The sequence below is a fragment of the Colossoma macropomum genome, unplaced genomic scaffold (assembly GCF_904425465.1).
Source record: "Colossoma macropomum unplaced genomic scaffold, Colossoma_macropomum, whole genome shotgun sequence".
In the NCBI taxonomy this organism is placed as follows: Eukaryota; Metazoa; Chordata; class Actinopteri; order Characiformes; family Serrasalmidae; genus Colossoma; species Colossoma macropomum.
In genome coordinates this window covers 36035749-36055834 of record NW_023494792.1, presented here as the reverse complement: position 1 = coordinate 36055834, position 20086 = coordinate 36035749, and the positions used below count along the sequence as shown (strand labels likewise).

The window sequence follows — 20086 nt, the reverse complement described above, 5'->3', positions numbered from 1 at the left end:
GTTTTATGTGTACATTGTTGACTATTGCCTCCTAACTTTCATCCCCCCACTGGTCAACCAAATTTGCGCTCCTGAACCAGTACAATACAAACCTGGTGATTCACGCTATCATTCATATTGCAAAAATGCCAGCAAATCTGTGAGAGAAAATATTTCTCCAATTACCAATTATTTTTTGTTAAATTCAGCAAATAACTAGAAACTGGCTGGCAGTAAATTATGCAAAAGCCATATTTCACCTGTAGTGTGTGTTATAGTCATGTCAAAATTAATTATGACTTTTTCCAACACAGATGTTGGAAAGAAGTTAAATGTGTTTTTTCTTACCTTTTAGATTGTCCTGATCACTTCTTCCAAATCTATCAAAATGATCATGTGTCGTCCTTGTTATTTGCCGTTGATCTCGGCTTCTCTCTTTTCTCAGCAGTGCATTCATGTTTTGAGTCCTTTTTTATCTGATTTGTTTCTGCACCTTTTACTTTGTTTGAGCTGATTCGCACCTCTTCATTACTCCATGTGCTGTGTATGCATTCTTGGTGAGATGCATCCTCCTGTGTGCTATCTGCAGACTTTTTCTTTATTTTGTGCTTTTCTTTCCTCTTTTCCTTTTCTTCCTCCCTTTTTTCTTTTTTCAGGCCAGCCCATTTTTTAATCTTTCTTAATAACTTGTTATTATATTAAATGTTTATGAATACGCTCCCTTATGCCTATTTTATTAACATCACGTCTAAAAGTCAGAAGACACAAGTGTAAAGTGGCTAAATTTGTGTTGAGACATTGTGACCCCTGGTTCCTACCACCACTGTAAAGAAATATGAGTCAGTTAATGACAAAAAACATAGACAGAATTATATTATTTAAATGAAATCATTTAAATGTCATACTAAAAAAGGTGTAACTCACTTGACTGATATGAGTAAAGTTTTGTAAATAATTATAAAGCATAGTTATAGTCATGCATCCTGTAAAGGTATTTTCTTAAACAGTCAGAATCTTCATTAATATTACAGAACAAATTGCATCTAGCAACACGTCAAACACATTATTTCTATGCTGAAGAGCAACTCCTTCTAGGTTCGTCAGGCATCTACCTAGGAAGGGCCTGAATGAAGTGGTGTCTAAACAGATAAGATTTCAGATTTAGGATGTTTCTGTAACATGTTCCCTGGGCCTGTATGTCCCAATCAGCCAGTAAGTTTTCATGAACAGAGCTGAAAGTCTTTGTTCTTTTGATCTCGCTGTAATACTGGATTCAGTTACTGGAATGATAAACTGACTCTTAGTTTTGGTAAATATAGAGATGAAATATAGAGGTAAACCATCGTTTTGCAGTTGCCCTTTATCTCACTGTCTCTTTATGTCTCTCTCTCTCTCTCTCTCTCTCTCTCTCTCTCTCTCTATATATATATATATATATATATATATATATATATATATATATATATATTAGTTAAATCTATTTAAATAAAAAAAATATTTCATATTTAAGACATAAAACGTTTGGGTTCAAAGTATTTTGGGTTCAGACTCATTTATCATCATGCCCTACATGTGCCAACCTACCCCGAACACATCAGGACATAACTGTATTTCTTTTTATGTTAGTTTGCTAGCATTACTTACTGTAGACTTCCAAATCATATATTGAAATATAGCTGATTTTATTCATTTCTATTGAGTAAAATACTGTGCTGCTGCCTAGGTTCAAAACATCTTGCTAGAATTTGCTTTAGCATAGCAAAAATGTTCGTAACAAAGAGAAACGTATGTTAAAGACGAAAAGAACTGACGACAGTTTGACAACATGTATGAGAAAATAAAAAGGGGTTACAGTGGTCAATGGCAAGTAAAAAACACAACTACATTTAGCAGGTTTTGCCTTTTTCCCCCACAACACATTGAGCCTGCTGTGTGAAATGTAACTCATGATGATACAACTCCATTAAAAACACTCTAGCAACCACCTGGGATACCATCCCAACCACCTAGCAACATCCTAGCAACCACCTGGGATATGGTTGCAAGGAACAATGAATATGCTTTTTACAGTGACAGATGTCACTGACAGATGTCATAAATGCCCCAGTAATCAGTTAACACACAAACACAACTGGTAGATACGATTTGGTGATATGATGATTTTCTGACATTTCACGGTCATGAGGGCGTCTGAACGCAACATTAAAACATGTCCCTATGGCACTATTGTCTATGGCTCGTGTCAGACTCCAGTCCTTACAGGTCACAGTACTGCAGACGTCAGCCTTCTGCCTCATTAAACACAGCTGACTCATGAGATGAGCAACTCATCAGCTAATTAGCAAGGCCTTCATGAATCGAATTCAGAGATGATGTAAAAAAGATTTCAAAGAGCTGTGACTCTGATGTAAGCCAGGTTGACATGCTTGATGTAAGGCAATTCTGCCTTGTTATATGCTATACAGGGAAGAACAATTTAGTTTACTAAATAGCATTTAAAACCATATAAACTAGTACATGAATTTGGACACTTTCTCATCATTATGGTTGCGTAAGTACTCACTAGTCATATGAACAAACCAACGAGAGCTGCTGGAAGAGAGGCTGAGGCTAGCTTCTTATTCAAAGCCATAGTCATAGGCATGATGTTTTATAAAGTGCTAGGGACAGGAGAGAAACAGAAATATAAAATAACTGTGCCATTAACATCTGCAGAAGTAGTTTGCTGCAGATGATGTGTTTACTTCTTTTAACTTAAAAAAAAATCAATACATATGTAATTTGGCCAGGGGTGCCCAGCCTTTAGCATACAGCTGTAAATAGTATCTTGTCATCCAGCTTCTCTACACTCTTGAAAATGAAGGTTCTTCAAGGGTTCTTTAGTAAAGAAAACGGTTCTATGTAGAACCATGACCACTCAAAGAATATCCTGCATGATTAAAGGTTTCTCTGCATCGTGAAAGGGTTCTTCGGACTGATGGAGACTGTGCTATAGATGGTTCTATATAGTTGCCTTTTGAAAAGTGATCTATGTAACACCTAAAAGGTTCTTCTAATGGTACGACATTAAAAGAACCCTTTTTGGTGCTATATAGAACCACATACAACACACCCTCTATCAATATAAAGAACCAAAGAAAAATTTAAGCATGGAATGGTTCTGTATAGAACTCATGGTTCTAAATAGAACCATTGCCTTCACTACAGGACACTGTAAGAGTGTAATTATTTGTGCGTACAGTAGGGGGCAGTGTGCCTCCTGCTTGTTTGTAAATATACCATCAGCCTGCAGAAGAAGGTGGGCATCAGGAGAGAGAAGAGGCTTTTAATGATTTGATTTGTGGTGATATTTTTGACGGCACGGCTCCCTTTTTTGCACGATGTTTCAGCATCCAGTGTTTTTCCAAGACGTGGTCCAGATGCAGTGCAGTATGAAGGAGGAGTGTGAAGAAGTCAGTCTCTCGGAGTGCGGAGTTAGTGGAGTTAATGGAGTTAAAACGGAGGAGTCCGAGACCAGCATAGACGACACGGATGGTGAGCAGCTGAGACCCCCGCAGTGCTCCGCTTCGTTATTATCACTGAATAAATGTTTATAGCAGGTCTCACTGATGACATTTGTATAGGACTGAGTGTTACCGGCCTCGCTGTGAGCTGAGCGACAGCCCAGCCCTCAGTAGCGGAGGAGCGCTGACACCCAGCGAGCCCGTTAGACCTGACCAGAGTCAGCATAAACAGCTCGTTACACACTGCTTTATACTCTCATGAACTAAAGTCCTCCACATACAGCCGTCTAACACTACCCTCGGTTCCAGTACTGGCTTTAAGAGCTCATCTGATGGCAGACAAGTAACGTTAGGCTGTGATGTGCATGATCTGGCCTCTGGGCCTTTAACTCGGACAGCTCATCCAGTGACCAGTGCTGTACTCCAGAAACGAGCAGCCCACACAACATTGTCTTCCTCCATGATTAATTTGCGGTTTATTAAATAACCAGGAATCAGAAATCTCTCACCTTAATCATTTTTTTGGTCTCAGTTAGAGAATAGTTTAATAAATTAGAGTTTATATATATATATATATATAATGCTTCAGGAGACATAAATACACTTAAGAAACGACACTGATGTCTGTGATGGTTGATGCTTGAGATGGGTGGTAGTCTTATATAGGCTGTCAAAGTTTTTTCTGGAGAAAAATGACAATGTCATGTGTGTGTGTGTTCATTTTATCAGCTCCACTTACTATATAGGTGCACTTTGTAGTTCTATAATTACAGACTGTAGTCCGTCTGTTTCTCTGTATACTTTGTTAGCCCCCTTTCACCATGTTCTTCTATGGGCAGGACCACCGCAGAGTAGATATTATGTGGGTGGTGGATCATTCTCAGCACTGTAGTGAGACCGACGTTGTGGTGATGTGTTGCACTGGTACGAGTGGATCAGACACAGCGGCGGGGTCCAATTCTTCAGTGTTGCAGAAGTTTTTAAACACCTCAGTGTCACTGCTGGACTGAGAATAGCCCACCAACCAAAATATCCAACCAACAGCGTCCTGTGACCACTGATGAAGGAACTGATATTGAATATGGGCGTCAGCCTAGTTTAATCCCCATTGAGGAGAAGCGGTATAAAAAGTAGATGCATGATGCTTGTTTTTATTTTTAAGGTTCACTTTCAAACTGGTATAATCCTTCAGTCATTACAACCTATTTCTAAAACAAAGTATGTTTAGGGTATGATTTGTGTAAAATTTAAATGAATCTTAGAAACTGTTTTTAAAATCATGGCACACAGGCAATAGAAGATTGTGGTGAAGTTTAAAGATTTGTGCTTGGATTACGCTGAGCATGTTCACCACTTCACTTGTATTATGATTAGTTTACTGCATTACCCCCTTCTTCTCATCACTTTTCTTAATTGCAATCTCTGTTTTAGGGATTGAAGTGCACGTGAAAGATGAACCAGAAGAGCAAACTTTGTCTGAGGAAACACCACAGTATGCAGAGTTTGGTGAAGAAATAACTAATCAGAGCTTTCAGAGTATCATCTTTTCAGCAAACTTCAGCAGTAACCAAGAGAAGCACACCGACATAAAGTGTTACCCCTGTCCTCATTGTGAGAAAAGTTTCTCTCGACCACAGTTTTTAAAAACTCACCTAAGAACACACACTGGAGAGAAGCCTTACCTCTGCTCAGAGTGTGGGAAGAGCTTTTCCCATCAGGCTTCATTAACAGGTCATCTGAGAACACATACAGGAGAGAAGCCTTATCAGTGCTCTCAGTGTGGAAAGAGTTTTTCCCTTTCAGGCTCATTAAAATTACATGAAAGAATACATACCGGAGAGAAGCCGTACCATTGCTTCCAGTGTGGGAAGAGTTTTTCTAGACAGGAGTTTCTGAAAAAACATCAAAGAATGCATTCAGGAGAGAAGCCGTTTTCTTGTGGTGAGTGTGGGAAACGATTCTCACATCCGAGCTCGTTGAAAGATCACGAGGGACTACACACTGGAGAGAAGCCGTATAGCTGTTCTGACTGCGGAAGGAAATTTTCTCATCCCAGCTCGCTAAAGGTTCACGAGAGGATACATACAGGAGAGAAGCCGTACCACTGCACCCAGTGCGGCAAGAGTTTTTCTCATCTTCCGTCACTGAAAATTCATGTTAGAATTCATACTGGTGAGAAGCCTTACCCGTGCTCTCTATGTGGAAAAAGTTTCTCTCATGCGGGCTTACTGAAAAGTCACCAGAGGATGCACACAGGAGAGAAGCCTTACCACTGCACTCAGTGTGGGAAGAGCTTTTCACAGTCAAGTGCTTTAAAAGTTCACCAGAGAATACATACTGGAGAGAAGCCTTATCAGTGCTCTCAATGTGAGAAGAGCTTTTCTCATCCAGGTTCTTTAAAAGTTCATGAGAGGAAACATACTGGAGAGAGGCCCTTCGAGTGTGATCAGTGTGGGAAGAGTTTTCTCAGGTCAGGGTACTTAAAAGAACATCAGAAAAGACATGAGGCAGTGAAACAAAAGATTTCTATCTAAAGACAGGTTCTTCATACAACTTGTAGAAACATTTATTTATAATCGTCTTGTCTGAAGCCATTTTTTGAAGAATTGAGTTTGCTTGTGGACTGTGTGTCAATTAGAACTGGGTCCTAAAGCATTCAAAATAATTGACAGCAATAATGTATATTGAAGGCTCGTTTCTCTGCTTAGATTTTACATTTTTGTCTTCATAATCACTAACATAAACACTAAATTATGAATTGTGTCTTCTATCATAATGTAATGAATAACATTATGAAAGTGTGTCTAAAAAAATCTACCTTTTATTTTTCAAATGCTGCTGTGTTAATGTTTTCATTAACTAGTCACTCTAGGGATCAGGTAACGTAATGACTGTGTCTGTCAAGTAACAAAATATTACTTTATTAGAAAATAAAAGATCAAATTCTATTAGTTTCTAAATAGTGGGCTTGAAAACATGTTAGATATACAACAGACTTCTGAAAAAATTGGAAACAAATAAACATAGATGAAAAAATACAAAGGCAGGGAGTGTGGTCAGGCACTGGTATTGGGCAATAAGGCCTGTCTCGCAGTTCACTGTAAAGATTTTGAGGTCAGAGCTCTGTGCGGGCCAGTCAAGTTCTTCCACACCAAACTTTGACAAACCATGCCTCACTTTGTGTATGGGGGCACTGTTATACTGAAACAGGAAAGGACCTTCTCCAAACTGCTGCCAGAATGGCATTGTATGCTGTAGCATTAAGATTTCAACTTAACTAGAACTAGAAGGGGCTCAAACCATATAGAACACCCAGACCATTATCCCCCCTCCACCAAACTTTACAGTTGCCACTATGTGTTTGGTCAGTTAACATTCTTCTGGCATCAAACACAGATTCATCCGCCAAAATGCCAGATCACTTTAGAGAGTATGTTTTCACTGCTCCAGTGGTGGTGTGCATTGTAGCTGATGCTGATGCTAGCTGATGCTTGGAACTGCGCACGGTGAGCTTAGGTTTGTGTGCAGCTGCTCAGCCATGGAAACCCAATCAGTGAAGTTCCCAATTAACAGTACTTTGCTGATGTTGCTTCGAGGCAGTCTAAAAATCAGTAGTGAGCGTTGCTACTGAAGACAGATGGTTTTTGAGCACCTTAGTATGTGTTAGTTGTGTTCTGTGAGCTTGTGTAGCCCACAGCTTACGGTGATGAACCGACTTATTGGAAAAATGGCATCCTACGACAGTGCCATGTTGAAAGCCACTAAACTCTTCAGCACCACCCATTCAACTTCCAGTGCTTGTCTATGGAGACTGCATGACTGTAAACTTGATTTTGTACGGCTGTTAGCAATCAGTGTGGCTAAAATAGCCGAATCCACTAATTAGATGGAGTGTCCACATACTTTTGGCCATGTGGTGTAGCTAGTTGATTCAACAAATGTGTGTAGATACATACAAGCTTTGTCTGCTTTCCTAAGAACAAATGAGAGGTTCACATATTGGACTGTGTTTTAGAAATAGAAAATGACATTGTCCATTCACTGAGAGCTGATCATAGCCTACTGTCGGTTCTTCCCAATCCCCCGTTCCAGACACTAACTGTAAGGTTGGAGAAGTTAATGTCCTGAGTGTTCTGTTATCAGTGCATGTAAATAGTAACTATCTAGAAATTTAACATCCTTCCTTTAAAATATTGGGTATAACTGACCCTTAAACTGGCAGCATTTGTTGGCATCTTCTTATTACAAGTAATGACTTTTCAAGGAAACTGGAGCAGAACTGAGACTATTTTTGTATGTTAAGAAGGGCTGAGACTTCGAAAAAAATTTGATACAAATGAGAGAAAGGGGACACAGGTGGTTGGTTATGATTTTGCTTTGAAGCGGAAGGTGGTTCATGAGGTAAATGACCCCAAAATCCAAAACTCTAGTAACATTTTCTGGCAACAGTGTCAGAATAAACAGTGAAGCTGTCTGTTCCTTATTGAATGAAGAAGAACTGTGTGAAAAAGTAAGAAATCAAGGACCCAGAAGAGTCAAAATGATTCGGTGAAAACAAAATAAGAAACCTGTGATCTGAATAAGCCAACACAGAGGAAATATGTTCTCCAATCTTAGTCCTTTGTTCAACCCTATGTAAGCAGTGCATAATGGCATAATGGTTAATTTGGATACTGAAACATTAATAAAGAAAACATTTGTCAGTAATTATGTTACTTTTTTTAATGTAATTTTCATTTGCCATCGAGGGTTGTCCTAATTATTCACCTGATTGTATATATTGTACTGCTGTCAGTACTGCTGTGATGTGAAGATTGCAGCATTTCATTAACGTGGTGTTTAAGTGTTCATTATAAAGGGGGTCAGAGTCTCAATGTGGCCTATAGGGCACATGCATAACCAACATAATGTTTAGTTCTCTGAAAAGTATCCATGTTGTATTTATTTATTGTATTCTACATATCTGTACATTTAACAAAGTTTGTATGTAGTGTTCTGTTTAGTAGATGCTTAAAAAATAATACTTTTATATGTGAATCAATAGCTCTAGACTTTGTTTGCATATGATACAGGGCTCTGCTACAAAGGAGCTTCTGGCCTCTTTTGAGCCTCTATAGATAGACAGATAAATGTTGGTAAATGTCACTCCATTAAATTGATTTTGTCTCTGGTTTTGAGTTATTGTGCTTTGTTTATTTTTTGATTCATAAAAATAAAATAAATTAATAAAATAACCTTTATCTCTGTTACTATCTCCATAACTCAAAAACAGTGGTTTTCTACAGGAACAGTTCATTCTACAGAAACTTACCAAGTCAGAATTGTTCACAGTAGTGGTGATATGAACCAGACGTCTGAAGTGGTTAACGCCTCTACAAGCTCCCTCGCAGAAAGTTATTAAATGCAATGGTCCTGAATACACTGTCTGATGCCTGAGGCATTGATTTATGATAGTTTTGAGATCAGATTTTGACCTAAAATATATTTTTAAAAAGGTTGTCAGAGAGAGGTACATGCAGGGTGTAGTGAGGCAAAATAGTCTCCAAAGAAAACCCTTTTTTTTTTTAGATTTACTATGATTTTACTGTTATCAATATTACATATAAAACTCAGAAGGTGTACGTTCACTGGTCATTTTGGATAGTAAATATAAAATAGCCGTGTTTGCACTGTAGTCATTGTGATCTCTGGTTCTTATCACCACCACTGTGAAGAAATCTGAGTCTATAAATTTCTTCTGTTATGAATTATTCAGAAATTTGGAAAAAAAATCTGTGAAATCCCTCTTTGTGATACTGTACTTAAAAAAACAAAGACTGTTAATCTCGTAGATTTGCAGTGGGTGGTGTTAGGATGGGGTGAGTGGTATGCTTGTCAATCTTTTGAACTGTAAGCATGTTGCCTATGATACTGTAATAAACATACAGCATATTTCATGTTCATAGGAGTCGAGTGAATCTGAAACAAGGCACAAGCTTTCCACAGTGCAAGCTAACTGATATGCCTGTCCTTTTATTTCTTCTAAGCAGTCACAAAATTATGTGTGGAGTTAAGGAAAGCAACATGTTCTTCATAAGAGTGAAAAAATAAGCAAAAAACAAAGTCATTCAGAGCAGTTTGAAATGAAATGGTCTACTGACTAAGATTTCTTTACAGTGGTGGTGACAGGAACCAGTGATCATGATGTCTACAACACAACTATAGCGACTTTATTTACTATACAAAATGAACAGAAGCCTACACCTGTCTCCTGAGTGTTTATAAGTAATGCTGATAATGGTAAACTAGAGAACGGTCTTTGGGGACTATTTTTCTTTACAATACCCTGTATGTACCTATTTTATTTTTGCTTGTATAAATAAAAATAATGCGTGGCAACAACTTGTTCCCATGTCTTACTAAGTCATGGCCAGGACTTAATTACCTCATTCCCATGCCTTACTAAGTAGTGGCAACACATTAGGATCTCATTCCCATACAGGAATAAGGCGTGGCCTTATTTTATTATGTAAAATAATTCCAGACACAAGCTCTCTGTTAGCTCTCTATTTAACTTTTACCCCAATTATGCCTTGACAGAGATATTATAATGGGAAGACAGTATAGGACAGTTCACTATATCAGTTGGATACATCGTAAGGGTCAATGTGACGACGGTATTATGCAAAGTCAATTTAATGAAGATGGTAAAGGCGTAAATGGATTAAGTCACCGCCTTGTTGAGGACATAGGTGAATGCATAGTAGCATTTTTTGTGCATTATTTGAGCCAAACTATTTATGTGACTTTTGTACACTGTGACACAAAAACTATGTGATATAAAAACTGTCAAAAACCAAGTAAAAGTCATTCTGTTTTGATGGAAAACAAAAATATTGTCTTTTATATTACATCATATGGTGAATCTTGCTTAATGTGACCAGGTTCATTTAGAAACAGCAGACCAGGCTGAAACATTCTTTATAAGTTCAACATGAGTGGTGGCTGTAGGCTGAATAGGCGGACATGTAAAGGCACTGGGTTTTGTAACAAAATCAATTAATTTAAAAATGGCCTGATTTTACAGCTTAGTTGTAAAGACCTTATCGACTGGGGAGCAAAAGATACACTTTCTTTGAAACAATTATACATTGTGAGGAAGGTTTGGTTTTTCATTAACTCCATATTCCATATTCATTCCTGAAGGTCTCAGTCACCGAAACATCTTCAAAACATTTTATAACATAATACTAACTAGAGAGAGAGAGAGAGAGAGAGAGAGAGAGCGCGAGAGAGAGCGAGAGAGCCTGTCGAGCCTTTATTTTGAAATTCCCCAGCAGGAAGTGTGTCCGTACGTACACACATAGCAAGCCATGCTAGGTAGCTAACGCTAGAGAGAAAATACTCCCAAAGTTACACATTAATCTTTAACTGCTCTGTTTAAAATGGAGAAACAGGAGTTTTCGAAAACGTGTGATCAAGGTATGAACTGTCTGTGACTTTTGCTCTGTGCAGGTCACTTAATTTTAGCGTCATTAATGAAGTCAGCTAATGCGGCGCTGTGTCAGTGTCTGAGCAAATAAGCTGTTTTCTGTTTGAATCCAACGTTCATTAAACGCAGATGAATAAAGTCCCAGATGGACATTGTGTTGCATTAGAAAATACTTTTGCTAGGATAAACTTTTGAGTTGTACTTCATTTGATTTAAGTTGCGTTATTGCTGTCTTGTTAGCAGGGATTCGTGACTTTAGGTAACTTAATGGGTTAAACTGTGGCGGTTTCTGCGCACGTTAACCTACATCACGATACAACAACATAAACAGAAGCTGGATTTTATCCTGGAGTCGCTCTGCTCTGTAAAATTATTTCAGAGATTCGAGATTAAGGCATTTGATTCACAAAGAAGTTTATATGTATTATGTGTGTTTTTTTTTTCATTTTATTTATACTTAACGTTAATGTGATAAGGCAACATGGGCTGTTTTTAAATGCTGCTATTTTTCTGTGTCCTTTACAGGCTCCGGACTGCCTCTCTCTTCTTTGCGCCTCCTGGTACCACCTTTGCATTTGATGTATACGTTCATGTGGCAGGTTCTGCTGCAGAAAAACGTGCAACATTATGGAAAACTGGAGGAGTTTGTGTCCTTGGTCACAGAGACTGTTCCCCACCTGCTGAATTACAGACAAAGAGCACAGCTTCTACTGGGGCTGAGGGCAAGAGTGAGTGTGCTTCTGACAACAGATTTTTTTTGCTCTGACATTATCATATACTAACTACACTGCAAATTAAGCAACTATTCATTCCAGAGCTATCTGCTCAGCAATCACTTTTTTCCTGCAGAATTTAAAGGTGCAGTGTGTAAGATTTGGTGGCATCTAGTGGTGAGGTTGTGGATTGCAACCAACCGCTACCTCGCCCTTTTCTTTGCAAGAATGTCGTAGAACCTACCTTGGCGGTCATATTTTTTCTTTTTTTTTTTTGCTTCTTATTTTTTTGCTAAATAATACATATGATAATCAGTTTATCAAGATTTGGGTTCTCTGACTTCTCACAACACAGAATGGTTGGCTGACACCAGCAGCAACCACGGATTCTTCTTCTTTCTGCGTCTTCCAACCGGTGCTATAGCATCACCAAATTCAAGCTGCCACTTAATGTACGTAAATACGCAAAAAGCAGTATTTGGTTTTTCCATTCCGGGATACTGTAGAAACATGGCAACGCAACAGGGTTGGAATTTTTTTGTCCACCCACCACTGTGGCTGGTAGATTCCAAAATATACCAGCCACTTTCTTGTTTTAACTTGCAGTATATAACTGCATGTGATCAATATAACAATGCATGTGCTCCCTGTGGTTATTACTGTATGGCATATTTGCTAATAGATCCCCCTAAATTGTACACACTGCACCTGTAATCGTCTGTTATAAGACATCTTGATAATTTAACCACAAAACGTATCTGTCCTTGAGTTTGTAGTACCAACATCTGCAGGTGCCATGAATGAACAGTTTGGCTAGTTGTGCACATCGCAGCATACCAGAACAAGAAAAGAAAAACAGTATTGTTTATTATTACTTATAGAAATATTAGTATCAGCTAAAAAGTAGCCTATCGTCTGAATCTCACCCACAAATTACTAGTCACTCAAAACACACACCATATTTCCTTTTCTGTACGTCACCATTTCACCAAACAGAGCTTCAAGCAGAGAGGCCTATGTAGAGAATGACCCTGATCATTTTAAAGCTTTTAGCACAGTGGTCAGAGAACTTCAGTTTTGGATTGTACACTTTTGTTAATCAAAGAGGAATCAGTCAAACCACTTAACAGAAGGAAACAAACTTCCTTTTTGGAGTACTTTGTTCCATTTACATTTGTTTTGTGAGCTTAGAGGGAAAAAAGGGAAATCAGTACAGTTTGCTTTGGAATATCAAGTGTGACTTATATGTGGTATTGTTTTTCTTTCAGATGGTTTTAGAGGCGTTACGAGGCTCATCAGATACAAAAATTGTCCACGCTCACTTGGAGAGAATGAGACTCCCTGCCATTCAAACTGGAGGCCCAGTAGTGAGCAGATCAACTAACTGCTGTTCATTCATAACACACTCATTTTGTTATATTCATATTATAGGGAAATTCCATACATGTTTTTTAATTTTCTGCTTCATTAAATCATTCAGATATAAACAATCAGAGTTGAGTGATGTGAAATGTGGTGTTTTAAACAGAAATTAGAGTTAAAACTGTTTACAGTGTTAATGAATGGAACCAGACGTCCAAAGTGTTTAATGCCTTTAAAAGCTACCCGACAGAAGCTTATTACATAAAATGGTTAAGAATATTTTACCTGATGCCTGAAACATTTATTTTTGAAAGCTTTGAGAAAGTTTATAGTACCCAAAGAAAATCCAAGTTGCTAAGTTTCTCATTTCACGTCAAACCACTCTACTCGACTTTGTTTACTTCTCAACAGTTGAATTATGCAGAAAGATTGAAAGATTTATGGAAATGTAATTTCCTTTTGGATTGACTTTTTTAAATCATTTGTGGGCATAGAACTGTGTCTATACAATTATACAATAGACAATAATGCCAACCTTTTTTTTTTAATGAATGTGTGGTTTGTCTGTTATTTAACTGATTTTATCTTCTCAGCACATAGATTCAGATTTGGAACTGTCAGTGTCCAACTTCAAAGCACTGGTCCTTGCACTGCTGAAGGACCCAGCAGAAAAAGCATGTTTCTTTCAGGTGAGAAATGGACAAATACTCAGTCAAGCTGTGTTCAATGTTAATGCTACCTAAACAGATTTAGTATTAGATATAAATAGATTTGGGATGATGTTCCACAAAATTCTTGTTTTTGTCTGTTGATTTTCTTTTGAAGGTGGTATTTCCTGTGGAATATGGCCCAAAGTATGACACAGCTCTAAAGGAGCTAATGTGGGAACTACTCTTCTGTCTGGAGAGGTTGCTTCCTGTTCCAGACTTTAAAAAGGTGCAGTAGTAATGCACAATGCAGTATTTACCTTAAAGAATGTTTAACCTTATAGAAAGTTTAGAACCTTGTTAATGGTTAGAAATGTATATCCATACTCAAGACAGCTGTTCAAGTGTATTGAGTAATTAGTGGTTAAATTCTGTGCAGTCAAAACATTTGCTGTTTGTGTAATTTTGATAAACTTGAATATAATGAGTATGAAAAAGGTGATGGTAATCGGTGCAGCCAGTTCTTTGCCAAAGTACAAATTTGTCACACTATAAAACATGTTCTTATTGTTCACGTTTTCTGAATCTTTAACTTTCATGAGACCCACTGTTATGCTGATTTTCAGAAATGGCATCAGTGTTACATTGCACCCTCAATAAATGAACCGAGTTGAATTGTCTCTCACAGACGTTGTCTTGGCTCACCCCTGTACCTGCTGGCCTGGACGAATACATGCAGTCCGAACCAAAATGCTTGCAAGCTCTGTTACAGCAACATAAAGTCATCGGCAGTGGGGACAATGAGTACTGGAACAAAGTTTCCAAAACAGGTAAGGTATTGCTTGGAATATTACTTTAAAGGGAAATACATTCCCTGTTTTTTTTTGGTTTTTTTTCCAAATTTCTACATAATTCAGTTGAGATGTCAACAGATTAATTCAGACGCGTTTGATGTAAAATGGTTAATTGTAGAGGAACTTCTGAGTCTTCTGAATTGTTACATGTAGTGTTTATAATGGTAAAACAATGGCAGATCAAAAAATGAGTTTTCTTTGAGGACTGTTTGACCCTCCAACACCTGCCATGATTGGATTTAAAATCTGCATTTTAGGCCAAAACCATCTCAAAAGTACCATAAAACAATGTTTCAGGCATCCCACAGTGTATTAACCATTTCATGTAATAACTTTCTGTGATGTGGCTTTTAGAGGCATTAAGTAGGTAAGTTTCCTTAGAATGCTGAACATTTCTGACTTGTTTGAATTACCACATTTGACATCAAACTATTTGGAATAATTTTATTTACGTCTTAACAACAGAAATATGCAGAAATTTTTTACAATAGGTGGAATTCCCTTTAGGCAAATGTTGGACAGAGGGAGTCTCTTATGTTTTTTCCAGAGCACATGCCACGCATACTGGAATCTAAACTCTGTGCAGGGTATGGTCCTGAACATCTGCCTTCTTGTGGAATCTGGTTCTAACCACAATCTGCCACACCTGCTCCAGCTAATTAACTTCTTCAGAAGTCCTTGATTGGATGAATCAGATACATTTATGTTAAGTTAGGCATGTTAGACACAGGTTGGAAATAACCTGCAAGAAAGTAGGGAGGGGCAGGGACCGCTGGTTAATAGCATTAAATGAAACACTCAGAGGCCGTCACACCTGCAGTACAGAATTAAGGGGAAATACCACATAATTTCCACATAATTCAATTGTTAAGATGTGAAAGTTCATTGTAGAGAAATTTACTAGGTCAGATTTCTTTATAGTGGTGGTGATAACCAGGAGTCACAATGTCTCCAACACAAATATAGGCATTTTATTTACAAAACCACCAGTGAACCTACATGTGTTCTAGGAGTTTTCTTATGTAATGTAGATGATAAAAAAAAAAAAAAAAGTTTTCTTTGGGTACTGCTTTGTCTTACAATACCCTGTAAGTACCTCTCCACTATAAGAAGATTTTACAAAATACATTTTAAACCAAAATTTGATCTCAAAACTGTTGTAAAACCCTCTCAGGCAGAGTATTATATTTCATGTAATAAGTGTCTATGAGAGAACTTTAAGATTCATTAAATACTTTGGACGTCTGGTTCCTATCACCACCACTGTAAACAATTCTGACTCTGTAGGTTTCTCTAGAGCAGAGCATTTCACATCAAACTACTCTGCTGTCTAATGGCTTTGTTTTCTTCTTAATTATCTAATGATGCAACAATTTTGAACATTCTGTGGAATTCCCTTTAAGCCCAAAAGCTGCTTTATTCTTTTCTGTTAAACCTGCAGGGACTACTCTTTCCACATCAGGGAACTGCATTCTTTCCTCCCTCTCCATTCCTCCATCAACACATGTTGCGGTCGCCACTGAACCCATGGTCTACCACATCCAGCCAACCACTGTGACCATCCTGAGCCAGAATGCCCTGGGCCAGCTGGGCACAGAGGCCATAATCGTGACTGACTACACAGAAGTCGAGCTGAGCAGTAACGAAGTGGCAGAGATCACAGAGGTCAGTCACAACACTGAGGAATCGGTGAGGAAATGTGTGGAGGTGAATAATGAGAGCAGCTCTGTGGTGGCCATTCTCAGTGACGAAGGTGCCGCAGAAGAGGAGGAGATGATTACTGTAAGCCAGCAAGTAGAGTTCCGTGAGGAACCACAGGACAGAAACAAAGAGGATAGAAATTTATGTGAGAAATCAACACAGTGTGACATTATAATGGAGATTCTAGGAGACGGAGGGGGATTAGTGTCCTTCAAAGCTGAACCTGAGAGAGAAAATAAAGGTGAACAGAAACAGGAAGATGTACCTCAGACTTCTGACGATAGTCAAGAGGATAGTGGACAAGATAACTGTACTCTAAAGGAAGACAAAATCATGTTTATAGAAGGCAGAGAACAGACCGTGCAGCCCCAACGGAGGCGTGGCAGACCGAGGAAGAATGCTGCACCGCCAAAACAGGTTCAGACTGGGAGACGGAGAGGACGGCCTCCGTCAGTCACAGTGGAAAATGTCACAGAGAAGGAGTAAGGAAAAGGCTGATGTCCTTCTTTCATCACTTTTCAGTTCAGTAGATTTGAGCTTACAATATTTTCATAATATTGCACATTGTAAACATACGTAACTCTTTTTTTCAGGAAAAATGAAGACAGAGGGAAAAAAGGTACACTCCACATTATTCCGTAATGAGCAAAATATAAATACAACACTTGGTTTTTCCTATTTTTGACTCCCCTCCAACCTGTCTATCAGCACCACCAATCAGTGAGCCCCTATAAAATATAAATAGATGGAATGTGTTTATTTCAGACCTGGAATAGAAATTTGACACGTCATCATTTTCAAATGCAGACATAATTCTTAAGTACTGCACTGTACCGTATTATCGTTTTTAATATAATGGGGAAATGAAGTTGAAACCTGACAGCAGATTTAGAGAGGGGGTGATGGAGGAGTGGAAAATAAACTTTAACAAACAGCCTTTGATACATAAGAAATAAATGATGTGGATTGCACCTTATCAGCACAGTCAAGTATTTAGTCTCCGCTTGCTTTTTCCCTTTAGATCCAAAGCCCAGCAAACTTGAAGCAGGCCAGAATGGTGTTGAGACTACAGTGAAAACTAGAGGTCTTCGAACAAGATTGAAACCACAGCCTGAAGCTTCTGAAGAAAACCCTCGTGCTCGCTATACCTGTAACGTCTGTGGACGGAAGTTCACCCGCTCGTCCGATGTGCGGCGCCATCAGCTCACCCACACTGGCGAGCGTCCCTTCCACTGCACTCAGTGTGAGAAGACCTTCCAGCATTCATGGGATCTGACCAAGCACTGCAAGAAGTTCCATGGCGAGGCCACCTTCTCGTGCCAGCTGTGCTGCAAGAGTTTTATAAACCTGCGGGTTCTGACCGCCCACCACAAGGAGAGCCACACAGAAGAGCTTCCCCTTTACTGCTCCATCTGCGGGGAGGTCAGCCCCAGTGCCGATGCCCTTATCGAGCACCGCAAGACTCACAGCGCCACTCACCAGTACAAGTGCGATGAGTGCGGCGAAGGCTTCGACACCTTACTGCAGCGCTCTGCCCATCGCGAGAGCCACCGGTTGCATCGCAAGTTCAAATGCCCGCAATGTGACAAGGCATACACAAGGCGGGCAGACGTAAAGAGGCACCAGCTGACCCACACAGGTGAACGGCCTCACCAGTGCGGCATCTGTGGGAAGGGTTTCGCCCTACGCGCTGGCCTTCAGAAACACCAGATGATCCACACCGGAGAGAGACCCTACCAGTGCTCGCAGTGTCCCAAAGCCTTCAGCCTGATGTCCATCTTGCACAGGCATGAGCGTATGCACACAGGCGAGAGGCCCTTCCTGTGCTCACAGTGCGGTAAGAGCTTCCTCTCTCTGGGCGAGCTGCTTAAGCATGATAAGTCACACACGAATGAGAGGCCGCACTCCTGCACCCAGTGCAAGAAGACCTTCAAGTCCAAGCGAGGGCTGAAGGATCACATGCTCAGGCACAGCGGCCTGCGGCCGCACGCGTGTTCTTACTGTGGCAAGAAGTTCACAAAGTCTTTTGCTTTGATCAGACACCACATGATACACACGGGCGAAAGGCCGTTTTCATGTACATACTGCGATAAAACGTTCCTGACCTCTACAGAAGCTTCTCTCCACAAGCGCATGCACACTGGAGAGCGACCCTTCAGCTGCTCGGAGTGTCCCTGGAAGTTCCGGACCTCCTCGGAGTTGACGAGGCACAAGCGCACACACAGCCGGGAGAAGGTGTATGACTGCAACTGCTGTCCCAAAACATACAAGAGCATGGCCAAACTGAAAAGCCACATACGCATCCACACAACGTTTGACCGAGCCAGGTGCCTTACTGAGGGTGAGGTGGCCAATGCTGTGTCGTGACAGAACTGGTCATAAGAACTTGACTGCGGACACATTTCAGTTTTCATGTCAGTTTATTAGGTTCTCACCGAATATGTCATTGGCTCAAACTTGAAGTTTTTGTAATGGATTTAATATAATGGATATTAAATCGATGATCCTACAAATCAAGCAAAACTCTTACAGATCTACCTTAATCTGTAACTTGCTTTATTAGAAAATACTGAATATGCTGAGGTGTATTCTTTACTTATTTTCATATTGTGACTTTGCGAGTTCTTTCGTTTTGGCTGTGAAGTTGTAAATAAAGTTGAGTAGGCTTTGAAGAATGTCTACAGTGTTGTCACTAGTCTAAACATGTCAGCAGTGCAGTGTGACTGAACGAGATGCATGAGACAGTAGGATGTGAATACTAGTGTTTTTTTTTCTTAAATATTTCATTTAAGACAGGTAAAAGTGTGATGTGTGAGTAGCGCTACATAATGCCTGATGGATTGAGCTTGTGGTGCTGACGTTTTAAATACTCAGATGAACATTATAGTTATGTTGAATAAAGATGTGCCTGTGCACCTCTTAGGACACAAGTTAGACATTTTTAAGAGATGTGTATATATTTTGGGGGGGTCTTTTATCACAGCTGGTGGGACAGAACTTCTCAGATCTGTTTTCACTCTAGCAAAGTAGTTACTGGAAGCCTTTTTTTGGGTTTCAGCAAGAGAATCTGTAATTCAGTCCCTGCTGCCTACATTTTGCGATCAGTAGTAGCTTTGGGCATTTCATTGATATCGATTATATGGATAATTTAAAAAGGTGACGATATGTAAGTTATTTCTTTACCCTGACACTTGCTTTTTTTTAAGACTTTAGCTTTATTTAAACTTATCGTGCATTATCATATTTGTTTTTGCAGAATATACTTACTGTTATACTGTCGCGTGGGGTGAACAAGACAAGCCTAGATAACAAAGTTTGTGACTGTAAAGCAGTTTTATTTACAATCAATTCTTCGGCCGCACAAGGAAGAAGCAGCTCTTTCTGCACCTGATACTAGAATAAACTCCGTAAACATGTGAACAGAAGGGGAGGGGTGTTATGCCGCCGGATGTTTTGAATCAGGACCTGAACCTCGGTGACGGTAACTCACAGTCCTAAACACAGAAATCAACTGAACTGCTGCAGCGTTCACACAACCTCTAAACACCACAACCACATACTTGAAAACGCAACAGAACACCTTTACTTACTGTTTTAAGAACTAAATACGGCCCGGCCAAGCATCAGCAAAGCATCATGGGAACCATATTAGCCGCTATCGGCTCCTAACAGACCTTATCGAGCTAATCAGTTAATTAATGAGCCCTTTCCGAGGTGAACTGGGTGTGTTAGAGCATTAAAACACAAATTTGTGCTCCACAGAAGGCACTACAGGACCAGCGTTGGGAAACTGTGCCGTACCTCGTGAAATAATGTCTTCATGAGTGCAGTACGTGTCCTTTAGGATTCAGCCGTT

The 20086-nt window shown here is 39.4% G+C and overlaps 2 protein-coding genes and 1 long non-coding RNA gene across 3 annotated transcripts; 2 read left to right on the top strand and 1 right to left on the bottom strand.

Moving 5' to 3' along the window:
- The first annotated feature begins 3276 nt into the window (after positions 1-3276).
- LOC118812203 (zinc finger protein 664-like) lies at positions 3277-8730 on the top strand. Its single transcript, XM_036577000.1, has 2 exons — positions 3277-3513; positions 4914-8730. The coding sequence occupies exons 1-2, from the start codon at positions 3360-3362 to the stop codon at positions 6014-6016; spliced, it is 1257 nt and encodes a 418-aa protein (XP_036432893.1). The 5' UTR covers positions 3277-3359; the 3' UTR covers positions 6017-8730.
- LOC118812209 lies at positions 5163-20082 on the bottom strand. The gene is made up of 3 exons (XR_005007526.1): positions 20032-20082; positions 5317-5374; positions 5163-5218 (listed from the first exon to the last, which is right to left on the bottom strand). It is a non-coding gene; the product is annotated as an uncharacterized LOC118812209 (long non-coding RNA).
- On the top strand, positions 10785-18909 carry si:zfos-932h1.3 (zinc finger protein 3 homolog). The gene is made up of 9 exons (XM_036576997.1): positions 10785-10943; positions 11479-11681; positions 12935-13033; positions 13622-13717; positions 13854-13964; positions 14364-14505; positions 15971-16712; positions 16824-16849; positions 17252-18909. The coding sequence occupies exons 1-9, from the start codon at positions 10907-10909 to the stop codon at positions 18595-18597; spliced, it is 2802 nt and encodes a 933-aa protein (XP_036432890.1). The 5' UTR covers positions 10785-10906; the 3' UTR covers positions 18598-18909.
- Positions 20083-20086: the final 4 nt, after the last annotated feature.